Source organism: Scyliorhinus torazame, chromosome 16, assembly GCF_047496885.1.
Source record: "Scyliorhinus torazame isolate Kashiwa2021f chromosome 16, sScyTor2.1, whole genome shotgun sequence".
In the NCBI taxonomy this organism is placed as follows: Eukaryota; Metazoa; Chordata; class Chondrichthyes; order Carcharhiniformes; family Scyliorhinidae; genus Scyliorhinus; species Scyliorhinus torazame.
The window spans coordinates 49753329-49771772 of record NC_092722.1 but is presented as its reverse complement, the minus strand read 5'-3'; the positions used below and the strand labels follow the sequence as shown (position 1 = coordinate 49771772).

General features: G+C 41.3%; 2 protein-coding genes across 4 annotated transcripts in view; one reads left to right on the top strand and one right to left on the bottom strand.

The window, feature by feature from the left end:
* The window catches only part of mtor (mechanistic target of rapamycin kinase), a 436061-nt gene extending 434698 nt beyond the window's left edge, over window positions 1-1363 (bottom strand). For 2 of the 3 annotated variants that reach the window (XM_072478464.1, XM_072478466.1), the window contains exon 1: window positions 1078-1186. The gene's annotated coding sequence lies outside the window, so the exon portion shown is untranslated. Of the gene's footprint in view, window positions 1-1077 lie in introns of all 3 variants that reach the window. The other variant, XM_072478465.1, reaches the window with a different exon arrangement.
* Window positions 1364-1428: 65 nt separating this feature from the next.
* ubiad1 (UbiA prenyltransferase domain containing 1) lies at window positions 1429-9350 on the top strand. Its single transcript, XM_072478470.1, has 2 exons — window positions 1429-2099; window positions 3333-9350. Exons 1-2 carry the CDS (start codon window positions 1592-1594, stop codon window positions 3815-3817), a joined length of 993 nt encoding a protein of 330 aa, XP_072334571.1. The 5' UTR covers window positions 1429-1591; the 3' UTR covers window positions 3818-9350.
* The last annotated feature ends 9094 nt before the right edge of the window (window positions 9351-18444 follow it).

Below are 18444 nucleotides of genomic sequence, written 5' to 3'. Positions count from 1 at the left end.
GCTAGAATAAAAGAGCTGGGATGTACTTCTGAGGCTGTATAAAGGCTTTGGTCAGACCCCATTTGGAGTAGTGTGAGCAGTGTTGGGTCCCATATCTAAGGAATGATGTTCTGGCCTTGGAAAGGATCCAGAGGAGGTTCAGAAGAATGATCCCTGGAATGAAGAGCTTGTCATATGGAGGAGCTGTTGAGGACTCTGGGTCTGTACTCGTTGGGAGTTTAGAAGGATGAGGGGGGGAATCTTACTGAAACTTACAGGATACTGAGGCCTAGAGTGGATGTGGAGAGGATGTTTCCACTAGTAGGAAAAACTAGAACCCGAGGCCACAACCTCAGACTGAAGGGACAATCCTTTAAAACTGAGATGAGGGGCAATTTCTTCAGTCAGAGGGTTGTAAATCTGTGGAACTCACTGCCCCCAATGATTGTGGGGGCCAAATCACTGAGCGTCATTAAGACAGAGATAGATAGGTTCTTGACTAATAATGGGATCAGGGGTTATGGGAGAAGGCAGGAGAATGGAGATGAAAAACATATCAACCATGATTGAATGGCAGAGCAAACTCAATGGGTCGAATGGCCCAATTCTGCTCCTACGTTTTATGGTTATGGTCTTAATATAAAAGTTTAAAATCAGCTTGAATATACATGTTGGAAAAATCTAAAAGATTTAGAATAGCAAACTTGATGAGGGGAATTGGTATAAAAAGCATTCTGGACTTCTGGTGTGTACACCCTCAGGGTCTTTAGTGAGTTGCAGCATATTTTCTCCTCTGCTGTGAAACACATGATCTACCATGAGAACACCAGAAACTATTCTTAATATCAGACTTTTTGTTCTGCTTCCATGCTCTCTCTATGCTGGGATTCCCCTAGAATGTTTCTTTAGCTAATAATGAGGTAGAGATTCTGCCTCGCAGTGAATTTTAAATAACAACAAATCCCAAATGTTATCAAACCTGGGAAATAACATACACACACAGCTAATAACTAGCATTCAAAGATTGCTTTATAACCTGTGCCGGCATGAATTTTTCAATTAAATAATCACAATTGATTACCATCCGTGAATACTTACGGTCTTGCCGTTTCACTGTAAATAAATCATAAATTCTTCACTTCAACGCAAATTGACTATTCTACTGCATAAGCTGCCATATTGAAAAGGAAGCAAAATGACCTACAGGCGCTGCGGCAGGTGATTGACAGCGGCACGAGCCAATCGAGGGGCGCATCAATATCCAGGGAGGCGGGTCAATGCGACGCCGAGAATAGAGAATCACTCCGTGAAGGTGAGTCTCGGTGAGGACTACGCATGCGGCTCGGTGGCGCGAGTAAAATCCGTTACGGTCGCGCGGGCACTGAGGTCACCTCCCGACCTGTCCCTGCGGGGCGTTATTTGTGCGCATGCGTGCGGCGGCTTCCCTTTTGTTTTCGAAAGACGGTCGTTAGTGCGCGTGTGCGACGTTGGATTTGAGGTTGTGACCTTCGGGCGATGGTGGCACGCTGGCTGTGGAAGCTTCGGCTGCTGTGTCACCACCCCCCCCCCCCCCCCGGGTTGTTATTGAATGGTTGGCGAGGCGGTGTAGAGGATGAGTCAGAATGGGGGAGCTAAGCAGATGGACGTGGACGCCGAGTCGAGGGTGCACGGCCCCGTTGCTGACAGAGAGGCAGCGCCGGGTCTCGGCAGGAGTCTGAAGCACAAGTGCGCCGCTTATGTGCTGGCGCTGCGGCCCTGGAGCTTCAGCGCCTCGCTCACCCCCGTTGCCCTGGGCACGGCGCTGGCTTACAAGAACCTGGGCGAGCTGGACCTGGCCATATCGCTGCTGGCCGCCCTGGCCGTGCTCGCCGTGCACGCCGCTGGTAACCTGGTCAACACCTACTGCGACTTCAGCCGGGGCATCGATCACAAGAAGAGCGACGACCGGACCCTGGTGGACCGGATCCTGGAGCCACAGGACGTGGTCCGGTTCGGAGCCTGTCTCTACACCTTGGGCTGTCTCTGCGCCTCTTCCCTTTACTTCTTGTGCAAGCTCAAACTCGAGCACCTAGCTCTCATCTTTTTCGGGGGCCTGTCCAGTTCCTTCCTGTACACTGGAGGTGAGTGCGAAGGGAACATGCAGGTTATCTTTTATTTCGGTCTAAAGACTTATTTTTCAGCTTCACTATTTGCAATTGCTTCGCTCCTTTTTTAAAAATTACTCACTTCTACTGTTTTGCTGATGGCTCTTAAATAATAGTTTTGAGAATGGGATGTTTGACTTATTAATGGCAAGGGGTCTAAGAAAAAAAGTTTAAAGTTATATTTATCAACTCGAGATTTTAAGAAATTCGAATGCTGGAAATTGGAAACGCACAGTCGACAAGTCAGTATCATGAAGAGAAAAACAATTTTCATTAGCGTTGAATCCTCTATTTCAAAAGAGGCTTGTACACCCAACACTCAGTTACTTCCTCTACTTTGTTTTCACTTTAAACTTCCCTAATATCATTTTTTTTGTCACCTATGACCATGGATGAAAGTGAGTTTGTGGTTGAAATATTTTTACCGTAACAAGATAGCAAATTCACATGTTCTTCAGTATTTGTGCCTTTAACTAAAAGATAAATTCAAGGCCATGAAACAATTCATTAATCTTACTAAATTTCGAACAAGGAGTTACGTTATGTCCCAGCCTGCCAAATACTTTATTTGAATACAATTAACATTTCCTCTCTTACAATATAAATTGTTGTTTTTTCCTTATCAGTATTCTTGCAAAGTGTCCTGATGAGTGTAAGATGGAAAGCTTTGACATCTTTTTTTTCAGCAATATTCAAATGCTATACTACCAAATGATTATTTGCCCAAAATTGAATACTTTCTAGGTTTTTGCAATATTTAAGGAATTTTAATGGACAAATCATCTGTGTCTTTATTTAGTGGAGATACTTGCTGGCTGTGTTTGTGTGCATTGATAACATTCAAACAAATTACTCACTCTCACATGACTGAATAACCATGATGTAGAGATGCTGGCGTTTGACTGGGGTGGGCACAGTAAGAAGTCTTAAAACACCAGGTTGAAGTCCAACAGGTTTCCTGTACACTGGAGCTGCCCTCTGAATCATAAGGAGCTGCGCTCTGAAAGCTAGTGATTTGAAACAAACCTATTGGACTTTAACCTGGTACTGTAAGACTTCTTAGTATGACTGAATAAGAGGTAGCAAAGTAGTTCGAGGCCAGTTTATTTTTAAATACTATCTGGTAATTATACCAGAGATTTTGATTCATATATGTAAGTGAATGTAAGTAAAATGTATTCTAAGCCTTCTTTCCTTTCGATCCCACAGGTATTGGATTTAAATACTTTGCTCTTGGTGATATCATCATTCTGATCACCTTTGGACCACTGGCTGTGATGTTTGCCTACTCTGTTCAAGTTGGTTACTTGGCTGTTTCACCACTACTTTATGCAATTCCTTTAGCACTCAATACAGAAGCCATCTTGCACAGTAACAATACCAGAGACATGGAATCTGATAAGCAGGCTGGGATAGTCACCTTTGCCATCATCATTGGGCCAACTTTATCTTATATAGTGTATAACATGTTAATATTCATACCCTACGTGATATTTTGTATATTAGCAACACGATATACAATCAGCCTCGCATTACCACTTTTGACTGTACCTTTGGCCTTTTCACTTGAGCGACAGTTTCGAAGCCAGAATTATGCCAAAATTCCCCAGATGACTGCAAAGCTTAATCTTTTGCTGGGATTATTCTATGTTTTTGCTATTTTGTTAGCACCACCTGGAAGCTTGCCAAATTAAATCAGCACAGCACACACTGCTTTTCAAGTTGAAGTCGCTGAAACTTTTTTTATTTCAACATCTAAAAGCAGTCCGGTGTTCCAATGAAACAACTTTTCCTGTCAAAGATGGCAAACTTTTGTTTTTTGTACTACTCCTCCTTCCATTGCTTAGCAAAGACACTCGTCAAAATTGGGTGGTGCACAGCGTGCTTTTTAAACAAGTGCATCCGACCCATAGCACCAGGAAAACAATCTGATATAACTTGCAAAATGAAGCAATGACCCATATTTTAAGTGCTGCCAGATGGTGGAAACATATGTTACAAGTGCATCGAGACTACACTGGAATTGTAGTCGTTGTACTTCATCTTTTGTATTTTGTACATTTTTTTAAAACTAGATTTAAAATATATATATATATATATATATTTGTGCTTAATCATGAACAATAGACATTTGGATTGGGCGTGCAGTTTTTACATCTTTTGGCTTTCATTAAAAGGTTAGCAAAGAAGGACAGTCATAATTTGAAACATGTATTTGTGATGTAATTTCTCTTTACAGGCTACTCTCGTCATGAATAAATTAAATAGATTGCACAATTGGTGTTTGGCAGCACATAAATGTGGGTTTGTCGCACATGAACAAGTAATGTGCTCAAAAAATTGGTCCTAAGGAGTAATTTCAAAGATGTAATCTCTGATTTGAGAGAACTTCAGTGTTGCTTTTTTTTTTTGCTTTTTAGGTTGTTTGAACTTCTTAAATGTAATTGCATTTCAGTTCTATTTTCTATTCTATTGTAAGTATTCACGAAGATGAATATTCATTTTGAAGTTGGGTTTGAAATGCTTAATTTAATTTTAATGCAGTCGTGTATAAATCAGCGCTAAAGAGCAGATTGCAGGGCAGTTACTTTGCAAGAGTTGGAAAGGAAAACTTGGAGGGATAGAGTATTTAGTATTGTAATTTTCCTTTTATAAAAGATTTCAAACAACTGCACTATTTTTTCTCAAGGGAATAAATGGATTCATGTTTGTCTTTTACTCAATTAGCTGTTAATTTAAATAGTGACCTCTTTGACAGCAGTGCAATAGGCAAATGGGAAACCTTTGCAGTGCTGCACATGTTTTATGGTAGGGAGGGGTTTTATTTGTGGATGAAGCATTTTGGCTTTTACAATCAAAGTACTGAATTATGCTGTTTTCTTAATATTAAATGTGGAGGAAAAAAGTACCAACAATGATGGTACTTTCTCCCCTCAGAACTCCTTTAAAAGCAAACTATGCAGCAACGTTGAAAAACCTCATACACTGCAGGAAAGACATATTTGGGGCCACTGAAAATCTGGGCGTTAACTTGTATTCTGCAGATCTCATTCAGAACTTTGTTCTGCTTATGTGGCTTTGGCTAAGTTGGAGACATGCAACTTCAGGATCTTCTCTTACATTGTTGGAGCATCAGCAAGTGGCTCCATGAGAACCTGTGGAAATAAGCATCCTTTCTATCCCCAGGTACTGTTTTGTGCTCAAGATGGCACATTTTGATGGAGAGACGAGAAATAATATTGTTATTAAGTAAAGAGTGCCGTGTTTACCCCCCAGTGCATTTTCTCTTAAATGCCAGTTTTGTTTAGTGAAGAAGTAATTTAAAATTTGAGTTATCTATTTCCCATTGTCAGGAAGTTGATTAGTAATTAGACTTTATTTAAAAAACAAATTAAACATTGTACCCACCCTTGTGTATTTTTTCCTTTGTTCTGCCTTCAAGTATTATATTAGATTTATTCATGTGGATAAACATGTGAAATGCTAAAAATATGCATGTTAAGATCATTAGGGGGTGTTTAGCACAGGGCTAAATCGCTGGCTTTGAAAGCAGACCAAGGCAGGCCAGCAGCACGGTTCAATTCCCGTATCAGCCTCCCCGAACAGGCGCCGGAATGTGGCGACTAGGGGCTTTTCACAGTAACTTCCATTTGAAGCCTACTTGTGACAATAAGCGATTTTCACTTTCATTTGGTTGATTAAAAGTGCTGTGACTAGATTACAGGAATTAAAAGGCACAGCATCCCCTGAACCTATGAACAAGCTCTCTATTCAAAGCTCAGCTTAACAAAACTGAGGTTTCCTCTGCATTTTGTTTACATATTTTATTTTTATTATTTCTGTTGCTGCTTGGCACATTAAAAAAATGTATTCTTGTAATTATTTTCCTGTGATAGGTGGAAATCAATTTTCATCTAACTAATATTGCTGGACTGCAATTAGGCTAAATTTATTAAAGACAAATAAGAAATGAATGTGGATTTTAGGAAAGTGGCTTCTTTATCTATGGATGCTTTTTATGGAAAGAAACTTATTGATCAAAACAAACATTAAAAAAAGAGGGAGAGGAATGGAAAGATGGGGAAATCCTCGTAAATTTTGGTGTCTGTCTATTCTATCCCCTTGTTGAGGTACACTAAAGTGGTGGATCTGTACCAAGAAATATTTGTTTTCTGTTACTGTAGCTGTATAGATGAAGTCAAATTTGGACTGGTTTTCAAATCACACTGCCAGGACCATCTTTTATTTCAGCAATACCAACATCGCACACATATAGATTTGCAGGTTCACAATAGGAGAGTTAATGGCCAGTTTGATCCAAACAAATATTTCTAAATTGTAATTCACTGAAATCAGATGGGAATTTAATTTCTAATTTGTGCTGGGTTATAGGACTGAATGCTGCCTTGTTCTAGAAAGTTGAAACCTTTGTTTTGGAATTGATTCTTCTTGGGAACCCTCCATTCTCCGCAACCCATAAAAAAGCTAATGTTTTCTGGTATTGGTGCTTATTCAGAGTTTTTTGAGATTGTCCTCTGTTTTGTACCAAAAATGTGTTTACACAAGTCTGAGTAATATTTGCTATCAAAATCTCAAATTAATCCATCAGATTTTAATACACGACATTGGTAGGTCATTTATCACCTACAGTTACACTCAATAAGTCACAAACCTATAAACTAGTACTTCTTCCCAGCTCAAAATGATATCAAGATCATATCATTTGAGTAGTCTGTACAGGTCCAGTGTTGATAATAGATTTTTTTAAATCACCAGATATTCGATAAAGTGAGTTTAATCTGCATTAAATTACCTAATCATTTCTTTTCAATCTAGGTTCTTAGTCCATGATAACGCAACACAATTTGGAGACATCCCATTTCTTTAATTCTGAAGGCAATTTTAAAACTTAGTTGTTTGATTTAGCTAGTTGTGTGCCTTGAGAAATCTAGATTATTTTTTGTGATTAGGTGACATCAAGTTTAATCAGAAAATTAAGAATAGTTTCTGTTTCGCTTTTGCTCTAAAAATTATGTACCATAACTGTTAGGTCATGCTTCGGACTCGGACTATCCCTATAGATTCTGCATTTAAAGCATAACACTTATTGTGAAAAAAAACTCTTCTTCACTTCCTGCCACTCTCATTTCTCCGAAGCCAATCGTGCGTCCCTAGATGCAATTCCTTGTGTACCAGAAGTCTTTTTGACTGAAGAGCTATAAAACTGATCTTGATCCTTTTCTCCTCCAATATTTGCATGCACTTCACTGCAGGGATCATTGGATAGCAGTTTGAAGTGGTTACCTTTATATGCTCCCATAATCCCAGGAAGACACTGAGGCCCGTTGTCACAATTCATTGGCTGACCTAGTTTAGATTAGCTAATCTCGCAGACTGCCAAATAATTTAAGTTTTATCAGAGGGGAACTTTTCACATTTTTTACCAGATGCATTAATTCCATGCTGAGGTAAGGTAGGTGTTTTATGTGGTATTGCCATCTTTAAAACATATATGGCACAATACGAGGCCATTATAACTGTTGGCAGAAAAGTAGTGATTTAGTCTAATCCCACTTTCCAACTCTAGGCCGGTAGTCCTGTACATTATGGCACCTCAAATGTTTTTTAAATACAACAAGGTTTTCAGTATCTACCACCCTTCCATTTATTATGGAAGAGCTTACTGTAATGTTTTTCTTTGGCCTTGTCATCAACATCTGCATCATATTTCGGTCCAGTGAAACAACTGTAAAGAGTGGATCAAGTAAAAGCCAAATGTTGGCTTCAATAACTTTTTATTGCTTCAGCTGAAAGGGATCAAAGGATATGGGGGGAAAGTGGGAATAGGTCACTTAGATGATCAGCAATGATCATAGAATCCCTACAGTGCAGGAGGAGGCCATTTGGACCATCGTGTCTGCACTGACCCTCTGAAAGAGCACTCTACCCAGGCCCAATCCCCCACCCTATCCCTGTAACCCAACTAGGGGCAATTTAGCATAGCCAAACCACCTAACCATTGCATCTTTTGATTGTGGTGGTAGCACAACTGTTGCTTCACAGCTCCAGGGTCCTAGGTTCGATTCCCGGCTTGGGTCACTGTCTGCGTGGAGTCTGCACATTCTCCATGTGTCTGCGTGGGTTTCCTCCGGGTACTCCGGTTTTCTCCCAAAAGTCCCGAAAGATGTGCTGTTCGGTGAATTGGACATTCTGAATTCTCCCTCTGTGTACCCGAACAGGTGCTAGAATGTGGCGACTAGGGGCTTTTCACAGTAACTTGATTACAGTGTAAATGTAAGCCTGCCTGTAACAATAAAGATTCTTGTTTACAACCGGAGCACCCGGAGAAAGCCCACGTGCAAACTCCACACAATCACCCAAGGTCGGTATCGAACCCTGGTCCTTGGCACTGTGAGGCAGCTGCACGAACCATTGAATGGCAGGGCTCAAAAGGCCAAATGTCCTATTTTCTATGTTTCTCTGCTAAGTTATTAGTAATTTCACCTCCACAACTACATGATAAAACGTTCATGAAAAAAGGGAGTATAATGCAACTTCTGCTGTGAGAGTTCAAAGCTAATAACAAAAACAAGTACTTGCTGTCAGAGAATGACATTTTTTGATTCTTTAGTTCATCATGACCCAACCACTAGCTTATGAAAATTTGCAGAAGCTTTATATGTAACATTTTAAATGAAATTTTGGCTCAGATACACTGAGTGTGCATGGTATAAATCTGCACTGTTGTAAATACAACTGTCCCTATGCTACAAATTTCACCTACCATTGTGAAACCTACATTGGATAACATGTAGAGCTGGCATAGTTTGTTTAAATGAATAAATAAAAATTGAATTTTGCTTAATATTTTCTCTATTGACCTAAAATTGGCATGTTGAGTGTTATTAATGTAGAAATACTCCTACATATATGGCAGGCCACACAAGTTTGAATGAATTTATCAGCCAATATCCATTAGCTAGGAATCAATTGTGTTTTTACTGTCTTATACAATGCTTGCTTTATATTGGACGGAGCCTGTCAAGTGTACTTGGCAAACCTAATTTTATACGATAAAACAATATACTGACTTTGTTTATAGTTCTGTTTATTAATGTCAGCTTTGGAAGAAAATGCTTCAAATATAGGTAATATATTGTGTTCATAGTCACAGTTCAATTGTAATGACCTTTTGTTTGTTCATTTTAATAAATTGACTTTGATTTACTGCTTTCTAGTTTTTGTGCTTTTCTTCTCTGTGGTAATGATGAGCAAAGTTTAAATCCAGCGGCAGTTGTCAGAATTAATCGTTTCACCTAATGGTTTTTGCTGTATTCCACCTCAGAAAAATAGGACGACATGCACCCATTTCTAATAATACTAATCGCTTATTGTCTCAAGTAGGCTTCAATGAAGTTACTGTGAAAAGCCCCTAGTCATCACATTCCGGCTCCTGTTTGGGGAGGCCGATATGGGAATTGAACCCGCGCTGCTGGTCTTGTTCTGCATTACAAGCCAGCTGTTTATTCCACTGCTAAACCAGCCACTATGCGCAAATATGACATTTCTGTTCATTCTAGATGTTCACATTCATTTGACTATGGATGCAAATCCTGCAGAGTCCAGTAAGATTAGTATAAGCATGTTTTACTTTATTTTATTTATTTTTTGCAGTATTCTAAGCGATGTACTGCAAGTTGCCCAGGCTGCACTTGATCCAGCTCTTGGTGCAAAGTAGATGTTCCACCTCTTAGCATTCCCAAATTCCACCTGAAATACAGCACACTCAGGCCAGTGATCAAATTATCTTGTCAAGGTCGTCAGAAGCAGCAAAAAGTCTCTATTGATAATCTTTATTGTCACAGTTGGCTTACATCAACACTGCAATGGAATTACCGTGAAAAGCCCCTAGTCGCCATATTCCAGCGTCTGTTCAGGTACACGGAGAGAGAATTCAGAATGTTCAAATTACCTAACAGCATATCAGTCGGGACTTGTAGGAGGAAACCAGAGCACCCAGAGGAAACCCACGCAGACACAGGGAGACCTTGCAGACTCCGCACAGCCAGTGACTCAAGCCGGGAATCGAACCTGGGACCCTGGTGCAGTGAAGCAACAGTGCTAATCATTGTGTTACTGTGCTGCCCATGAAGGTCACATTGAGACATATTCCAACTTATGTAAATCATACTTCCATGAATGTATTCCTGGAACTATTGGCTTGCTACTTGTCTACTTATGCTCCTGACATGGGTTGGAATTGTTTAACCCTCGAACTTTGGCTCTGGCTATGCTGTTCAATCACAGAGCTTTTATTGAGCAACACATACCAGGAAGAACCTAAATTCAATCCCTGTCATCCAATGGATTTATCTGATCTTTAAGTGAATGTAGCACTACAATTTTGCCTCCGTGTTTATGAATGAATTTTCCTTGATCACTTCATTATATACAGAAATGTGCAAAAGATCAAGTATGGCTGTTGGAGGGAAGAAATGCTTAAGAGTCTTTCCTCGACCGCGTGGAGTTGTAAAAGTTGCATTTATTTGAAATTGCTGTGTGCACACAGGAGAGACAAATTCTGCTGCTACCCTTAGCTCGCAAAAGTCAGTTCTGATATTCTGGGATAAATGCATATGTATTTAAAGTTCTTTCAGATTTACAAATAGGTGTTGACGTCATTGATTCATTCGGAACAATACAAGGTGATCAGTATGCATATTTTCTGGGCCCCTCAATGGGAAAACGATCAACTAATACAACGCCTCTTTACAATCTCCCGGATTCTGTTCAACATATTTCCCTTAACCTGAATTCCTTGATGGGGTGTTAATGTGTTTTTATTCCCTGCTCTGGGCTGGACAAGGACAAACCTTGCCTACTGGTTTTTCCCTTGACCTATGCTATAAACTTGAGACATTTTTATTATTACTTATATCAATAGCAATGGCCATGATATCAAAATATACTTACCGATGAGGTGACCATTTGGACCACCGCTGCACCTCTTGCCTCTCCCTAATTACTGCATTTAATGTGTTTTATAGTTGATACTACTGTTTTTGACTTTGCCACTCTGTTCATTTTAAGTGTTGACCAATCTGTGTCACATACCTCCTGATATCAAAACCTTTGCTATGTTTATTTCACAGTAGTATTAACTACTTTTCATATAATTTACCTCTCTAAGATCACCTTTCAAGTAATTCCCCCCACACTGTTTCCAAGCTGAAAGACCCACTCTGGTCATTCCTGATAACTCCCTCCTAGAATCATAGAATCCCTACAGTGCAGTGAAAGAGCACTCCACCTAAATCAACTTACCTGCCCTATCACAATAACCCTTTAACCTAACCTAGACATCCCTGGGCGCTAAGGGGCAAATTAGCCAATCCACTTAACCAGCACATCTTTGGACTGTGGGAGGTAACTGGAGCTCACAGAGGAAACACACAGACACAGAATGTGCAAACTTATAGGCAGTCACCTAAGGCCGGAACTGAACTGGTACTGTGAGGCTGCAGTTCCACCGTGCCTCACCATAGAAACATAGAAGCGTTGCAGTGCACAAAGAGGACATTCAGCCCATCATGTCTGAACCAGACAAAAAATAAACTAGTCGCTTATTTTTTTAAATATAAATTTTGAGTACCCAATTCATTTTTTCCAATTAAGAGGCAATTTAGCATAGCCAATCCACCTAGCCTGCACACCCTTTTGGGTTGTGGGGGCGAAACCCACGCAAACACGGGGAGAATGTGCAAACTCCACATGGACAGTGACCCCAGAGCCGGGGTCGAACCTGGGACCTCGGTGCTGTGAGGCAACAGGGCTAACCCACTGTGCCACCGTGCTGGCTTCTAGTCGCTTATTTTAATCCCAATTTCCAGCATCTGGTCTGCAGACTTGCAGGTTACAGCACTTCAGATGCAGATTTCGGTCTCATTTTAAATGAGTTGAGCATTTCAGCCTCGATCACAAACTTAGGCAGTGAATTCCAGACATCCACCACCCTCTTGGTGGAAAAAGCTTTTCCTCCTGTCTCCTCTAATACTTCTACCAATCACCTTAAATCTATACCCCCTGTAAATGACCCCTCAGCTAGGTGAAACATCTATTTCCCATCTACCATATCTAGGCCCACATAATTTTGTACACTTCAATTAGGTCACCCTGTTCAACCCGCTCCTATGTTTTAAGGAAAACAACCCTAGCCTGTCCTCATAACTGCAATTTCTAAGCTCTGACAACATTCTTGTAAATCTTCTCTACACTCTCGCCAGAGCAATTATGTCCTTCCTGTAATGTAGTGACCAGATCAGGACACGAAAGTCAAGAGGTGGCCTAACCAGCATTTTACACAGTTTCAATACATCCCTGCTTTTGAATTCAATCCCTGTCCACTAAAGGAAAGCATTCTATATCACCTTTTCCACCTTCAAAGACCTGTGGACATGCACTCCAAGCCACTTCCTCAACCCCTCTCAATATCTTCCCAATTATTGCGTAGTCCCTTGCTTTGTTTGCCCTCCTCAACTGCATTACCTCACACTTTTACAGACTGATTTCCATTTGCCAGTTCCTCACCCACTCAACCAAAATATTGATATCACCATTGAACTGAAAGCTATCCTCTTGACTATCAACTACGTGGCCAATTTCTGTGTCAAATGCAAATTTCCCCAACTATGCCCCCCACATTTAAATCTAAATCATTAATATGTACATCAAACAACAAGGGCCCCATCACTGAGTCCTGTGGAATGCCACTAGAAACTTTTATGTTGCTCTTTTTAGCCTTAGTTTTATTAGCTCTGATTATATCACCTTTGCTCACGAGTCGCCAGGTATCTTTCTGATACCGCCACGTGGTTCAAGCTCAAGTTGTGATTAATAAGTCAGCACACCACTTAGTAAGATTGAAATCAACGGTCATTTATTATATACAACAAGTAATGCTTACACAATAATCCTACTATCTATATAGAAACCTACCACTACTGGCCAATACTTAACTTTAGGAAGGGCCCACCAGGTCAGGGAAACAAATGGCTTATCGAATCGGATCTGGCCCGCGGGATTCAAAAAGGCTGATACAGGTCGATGGCGAGGAGTCTTTATCGGGTAGCGATCGCTGGAGTCAAACTTACAGTTTCTGGTTGGTGTTCTTGCGAAGGTCTCGAGCAGGAGAAGAAGGGAGAGAGAGAGAGATCTGAAATTGGCCCCTCACCTTATAGGGCCCAGGGGCTTCCTGCCTCTCGGGGCAGCCCTTGACCCTGAGTCCCAAGTGATTGGACTTGTTCCCAATCACTGGGTTCGATATGTCCAATAACGGGCTGATTCCTAGCTTGGGGGGTGGTCGTTCACCTGTCTTTGTTTCAGCCACTGCAGGCGCCGACATGTCTGGCCCGGCATTCAATTGCTAATATGTTGCAATTGTTCCCGGGGATAGCCGATTAAACTGCAGATGCCTGGGTTGATGTGCTGCTAATGGTCTTGAGTATCGATCTGGGCTGATTTCCCCAGAGCCGAATATGCTATTCTGTCTGCAGCTGTCCGTTTGTGTCCTGTTGGCTGCTTTTCCCATCAGCCTTTTCGGTTAGCCATTTTAAATCGGGTTTTGGCCAAATTAATAGGGAATCAGCCATTTTAGGTGGCTACAGGCCCCAACACTGAGTCCTGTGGAATGCCACTAGAAACTTTTCTATTTGTAAAAACATACGTCAGCCATTCTCCTTTGTTTTCTGTCATTGAGCAAATTTTGGATCCAACCTGCCACCTTCCCCTGTATCCCATGAGATCTCACCATTTGACCAGTCTGTCATGTGGGACCTTGCCGAATGCCTTACTAAATTCCATGTAGACCATATCGACTGCATAACCCTCATCAATCCTCTCTGTTAATTCCTCAAATTCTATTTTGTTAGTAAGACATGAACTTTCCCTAACAAAACCATGCTGACTATCCCTAATAAATCTGTGCCTTTCTAAATGACAGTTCATCCTCTCAGAATTGTTTCCAATTATTTGCTCGCCATTGTAGTAGACTGACTGGCCTATAGTTTTCTGGCCTATTCTTCACGCCATTTTTAAATAATAGTAGCTTTCGCAGACCTCTAATCTTCTGGGACTGCACCCATATCTAGTGAGGATTGGAACAGTATCCGAGCACCTGCTATTTTCTCCCTGGCTTCCTTCAAAAGCCTGGGATATGATGCATCTGGCCCTGGTTATTTATCCACCTTCAAGGATACCGGTTCCTCAATACTTCCTCTCTCACTATGCTTATTGTATCTAACATTTCATATTCATTTTACTAGAATGTCTCCGTGAAGCCAAAGTACTCATTGAGGACCCTGCCCATCTGAATCAACCCGCATGTCACCATGTACAGCTCTGATGGGCCCTACCTTTTTGTTATTCTGTTGCTCTTGATGTACTGGTAAACATGTTAGGATTTTAAAAAATTTACCTACCAATGTTTTTTCGTATCCTCTCTTTAATTTCTAATTTCCATTTTTACTTCACCCCAAAACTTTCTATACTCTTTCTGCATTATTAAATCTTCTATAAGTGTCATGAGCTTTCTTTTTCTGCTTTATCTTGGTCTGTGTGCTTTGGGCTAACCGGGGGACTCCAAATTTGGCAATCCTGCCCTTTCTCTTTGATAGGGCGTGACTACACTGTCTTTGACTGCTTCCCATTGATCTGTCACAGGTTTTCCTTCTAAAAGCTGTATCCAGTTCATTCTCGCCAGCTCACCTCATAAGTTTCGTAAAATTTTTACTCCTGTTCTATCTTTGCCCTTTTCCATAATTATGCTAAATCTAACTATATTATTGTCACTATTTCCAAAATGGGCCCATTGCTACTTTATCCACATGCCAAGCTTCATTTCCTAAGACTAAATCTAGAATTGCATCCCCTCTCCTTGGACGTGTTACATGCTGGCTAAAAAAGTTCTCTTCAATGCAATTCAAGAAGGGAGGTGGTGTAGCTCTGTTATTTAAGGATGACATCCGGGCAACAGTAAGGGATGACATCGGTGCTATGGAGGATAAGGTTGAATCCATTTGGGTGGAAATCAGGAATAGTAAGGCGAAAAAGTCACTGATAGGAGTAGTCTATAGGCCACCAAATAGTAACATTATGGTGGGGCAGGCAATAAACGAAGAAATAACTGATGCATGTAGAAATGGTACAGCAGTTATCATGGGGGATTTTAATCTACATGTCGATTGGTTTAACCAGGTCGGTCAAGGCAGCCTTGAGGAGGAGTTTATAGAATGTATCCGCGATAGTTTCCTAGAACAGTATGTAATGGAACCTACGAGGGAACAAGCGGTCCTAGATCTGGTCCTGTGTAATGAGACAGGACTGATTCAGGATCTCATAGTTAGGGATCCTCTCGGAAGAAGCGATCACAATATGGTGGAATTTAAAATACAGATGGAGGGTAAGAAGGTAAAATCAAGCACTAGTGTTTTGTGCTTAAACAAAGGAGATTACAATGGGATGAGAGAAGAACTAGCTAAGGTAGACTGGGAGCAAAGACTTTATGGTGAAACAGTTGAGGACCAGTGGAGAACCTTCCAAGTGATTTTTCACAGTGCTCAGCAAAGGTTTATACCAACAAAAAGGAAGGACGGTAAAAAGAGAAAAGATCAACCGTGGATATCTAAGGAAATAAGGGAGAGTATCAAATTGAAGGAAAAAGCATACAAAGTAGCAAAGATCAGTGGGAAACTAGAGGACTGGGAAATCTTTAGGGGGCAACAGAAAGCTACTAAAAAAGCTATAAAGAAGAGTAAGATAGATTGTGAGAGTAAACTTGCTCAGAATATAAAAACAGATAGTAAACGTTTCTACAAATATATAAAACAAAAAAGAGTGGCTAAGGTAAATATTGGTCCTTTAGAGGATGAGAAGGGAGATTTAATAATTGGAGATGAGGAAATGGCTGAGGAACTGAACAGGTTTTTTGGGTCGGTCCTCACAGTGGAAGACACAAATAACATGCCAGTGACTGCTGGAAATGAGGCTATGACAGGTGAGGACCTGGAGAGGATTGTTATCACCAAGGAGGTAGTGATGGGCAAGCTAATGGGGCTAAAGGTAAACAAGTCTCCTGGACCTGATGGAATGCATCCCAGAGTGCTAAAAGAGATGGCTAGGGAAATTGCAAATGCACTCGTGATAATTTACCAAACCTCACTCGACTCTGAGGTGGTCTCGGCGGATTGGAAATTAGCAAACGTGACACCACTGTTTAAAAAAGGAGGTAGGCAGAAAGCGGGTAATTATAGGCCAGTGAGCTTAACTTCGGTAGTAGGGAAGATGCTGGAATCTATCATCAAGGAAGAAATAGCGAGGCATCTGGATGGAAATTGTCCCATTGGGCAGACGCAGCATGGGTTCATAAAGGGCAGGTCGTGCCTAACTAATTTAGTGGAATTTTTTGAGGACATTAACAGTGCGGTAGATAACGGGGAGCCAATGGATGTGGTATATCTGGATTTCCAGAAAGCCTTTGACAAGGTGCCACACAAAAGGTTGCTGCATAAGATAAAGATGCATGGCATTAAGGGGAAAGTAGTAGCATGGATAGAGGATTGGTTAATTAATAGAAAGCAAAGAGTGGGGATTAATGGGTGTTTCTCTGGTTGGCAATCAGTAGCTAGTGGTGTCCCTCAGGGATCAGTGTTGGGCCCACAACTGTTCACAATTTACATAGATGATTTGGAGTTGGGGACCAAGGGCAATGTGTCCAAGTTTGCAGACGACACTAAGATAAATGGTAAAGCAAAAAGTGCAGAGGATACTGGAAGTCTGCAGAGGGATTTGGATAGGCTAAGTGAATGGGCTAGGGTCTGGCAGATGGAATACAATGTTGACAAATGTGAGGTTATCCATTTTGGTACGAATAACAGCAAAAGGGATTATTATTTAAATGATAAAATATTAAAACATGCTGCTGTGCAGAGAGACCTGGGTGTGCTAGTGCATGAGTCGCAAAAAGTTGGTTTACAGGTGCAACAGGTGATTAAGAAGGCAAATGGAATTTTGTCCTTCATTGCTAGAGGGATGGAGTTTAAGACTAGGGCGGTTATCCTGCAATTGTATAAGGTGTTAGTGAGGCCACACCTGGAGTATTGTGTTCAGTTTTGGTCTCCTTACTTGAGAAAGGACGTACTGGCACTGGAGGGTGTGCAGAGGAGATTCACTAGGTTAATCCCAGAGCTGAAGGGGTTGGATTACGAGGAGAGGTTGAGTAGACTGGGACTGTACTCGTTGGAATTTAGAAGGATGAGGGGGGATCTTATAGAAACATATAAGATTATGAAAGGAATAGATAGGATAGATGCGGGCAGGTTGTTTCCACTGGCGGGTGAAAGCAGAACTAGGGGGCATAGCCTCAAAATAAGGGGAAGTAGATTTAGGACTGAGTTTAGGAGGAACCTCTTCACCCAAAGGGTTGTGAATCTATGGAATTCCTTGCCCAGTGAAGCAGTAGAGGCTCCTTCATTAAATGTTTTTAAGATAAAGATAGATAGTTTTTTGAAGAATAAAGGGATTAAGGGTTATGGTGTTCGGGCCGGAAAGTGGAGCTGAGTCCACAAAAGATCAGCCATGATCTCATTGAATGGTGGAGCAGGCTCGAGGGGCCAGACTACTCCTGCTCCTAGTTCTTATGTTCTTATATAAATACCGTGGCTACAAGAGCAGGACAGAGGCTAGGAATCCTGCGGCAAGTCATTCACCTACTGACTTCCCAAAGCCTGTCCACCACCTACAAGGCCCAAGTCGGGAGTATGATGGAGTACTCCCCACTTGCCTGGATAAATGCAGCTCCAACAAAACTCAAGAAGCTCGACACCATCCAGGACGAAGAAGCTTGCTTGATTGGGACCCCTCCCAGAATTATTCACTCCCTCCACTACCGACACGCAGTAGCAGCACTGTGTACCATCGACAAGGTACACTACAAGAACTCACCTAAGCCCCTTAGGTAGCACCTTCCAAACACATGACCATTATCATCTAGAAGGACCAGGACAGCAGATACATGGGAACACCACCACCTGGAAATTCCTCTCCAAGTCATTCACCATCCTGACTTGGAAATATATCGCCGATCCTTCACTGTTGCTGGGTCAAAATTCTGGAATTCCCTCTGTAGTAGCACTTTGGGTGTACCTACACCACATGGACTACAGTGATTCAAGAAAATAGCTCAACACCACCTTGTCAAGGGCAATCGGGGATGGACAACCAATGCTGGCCTAATGAGCATAGCCCACATCCCGAAAAATGAATTTTT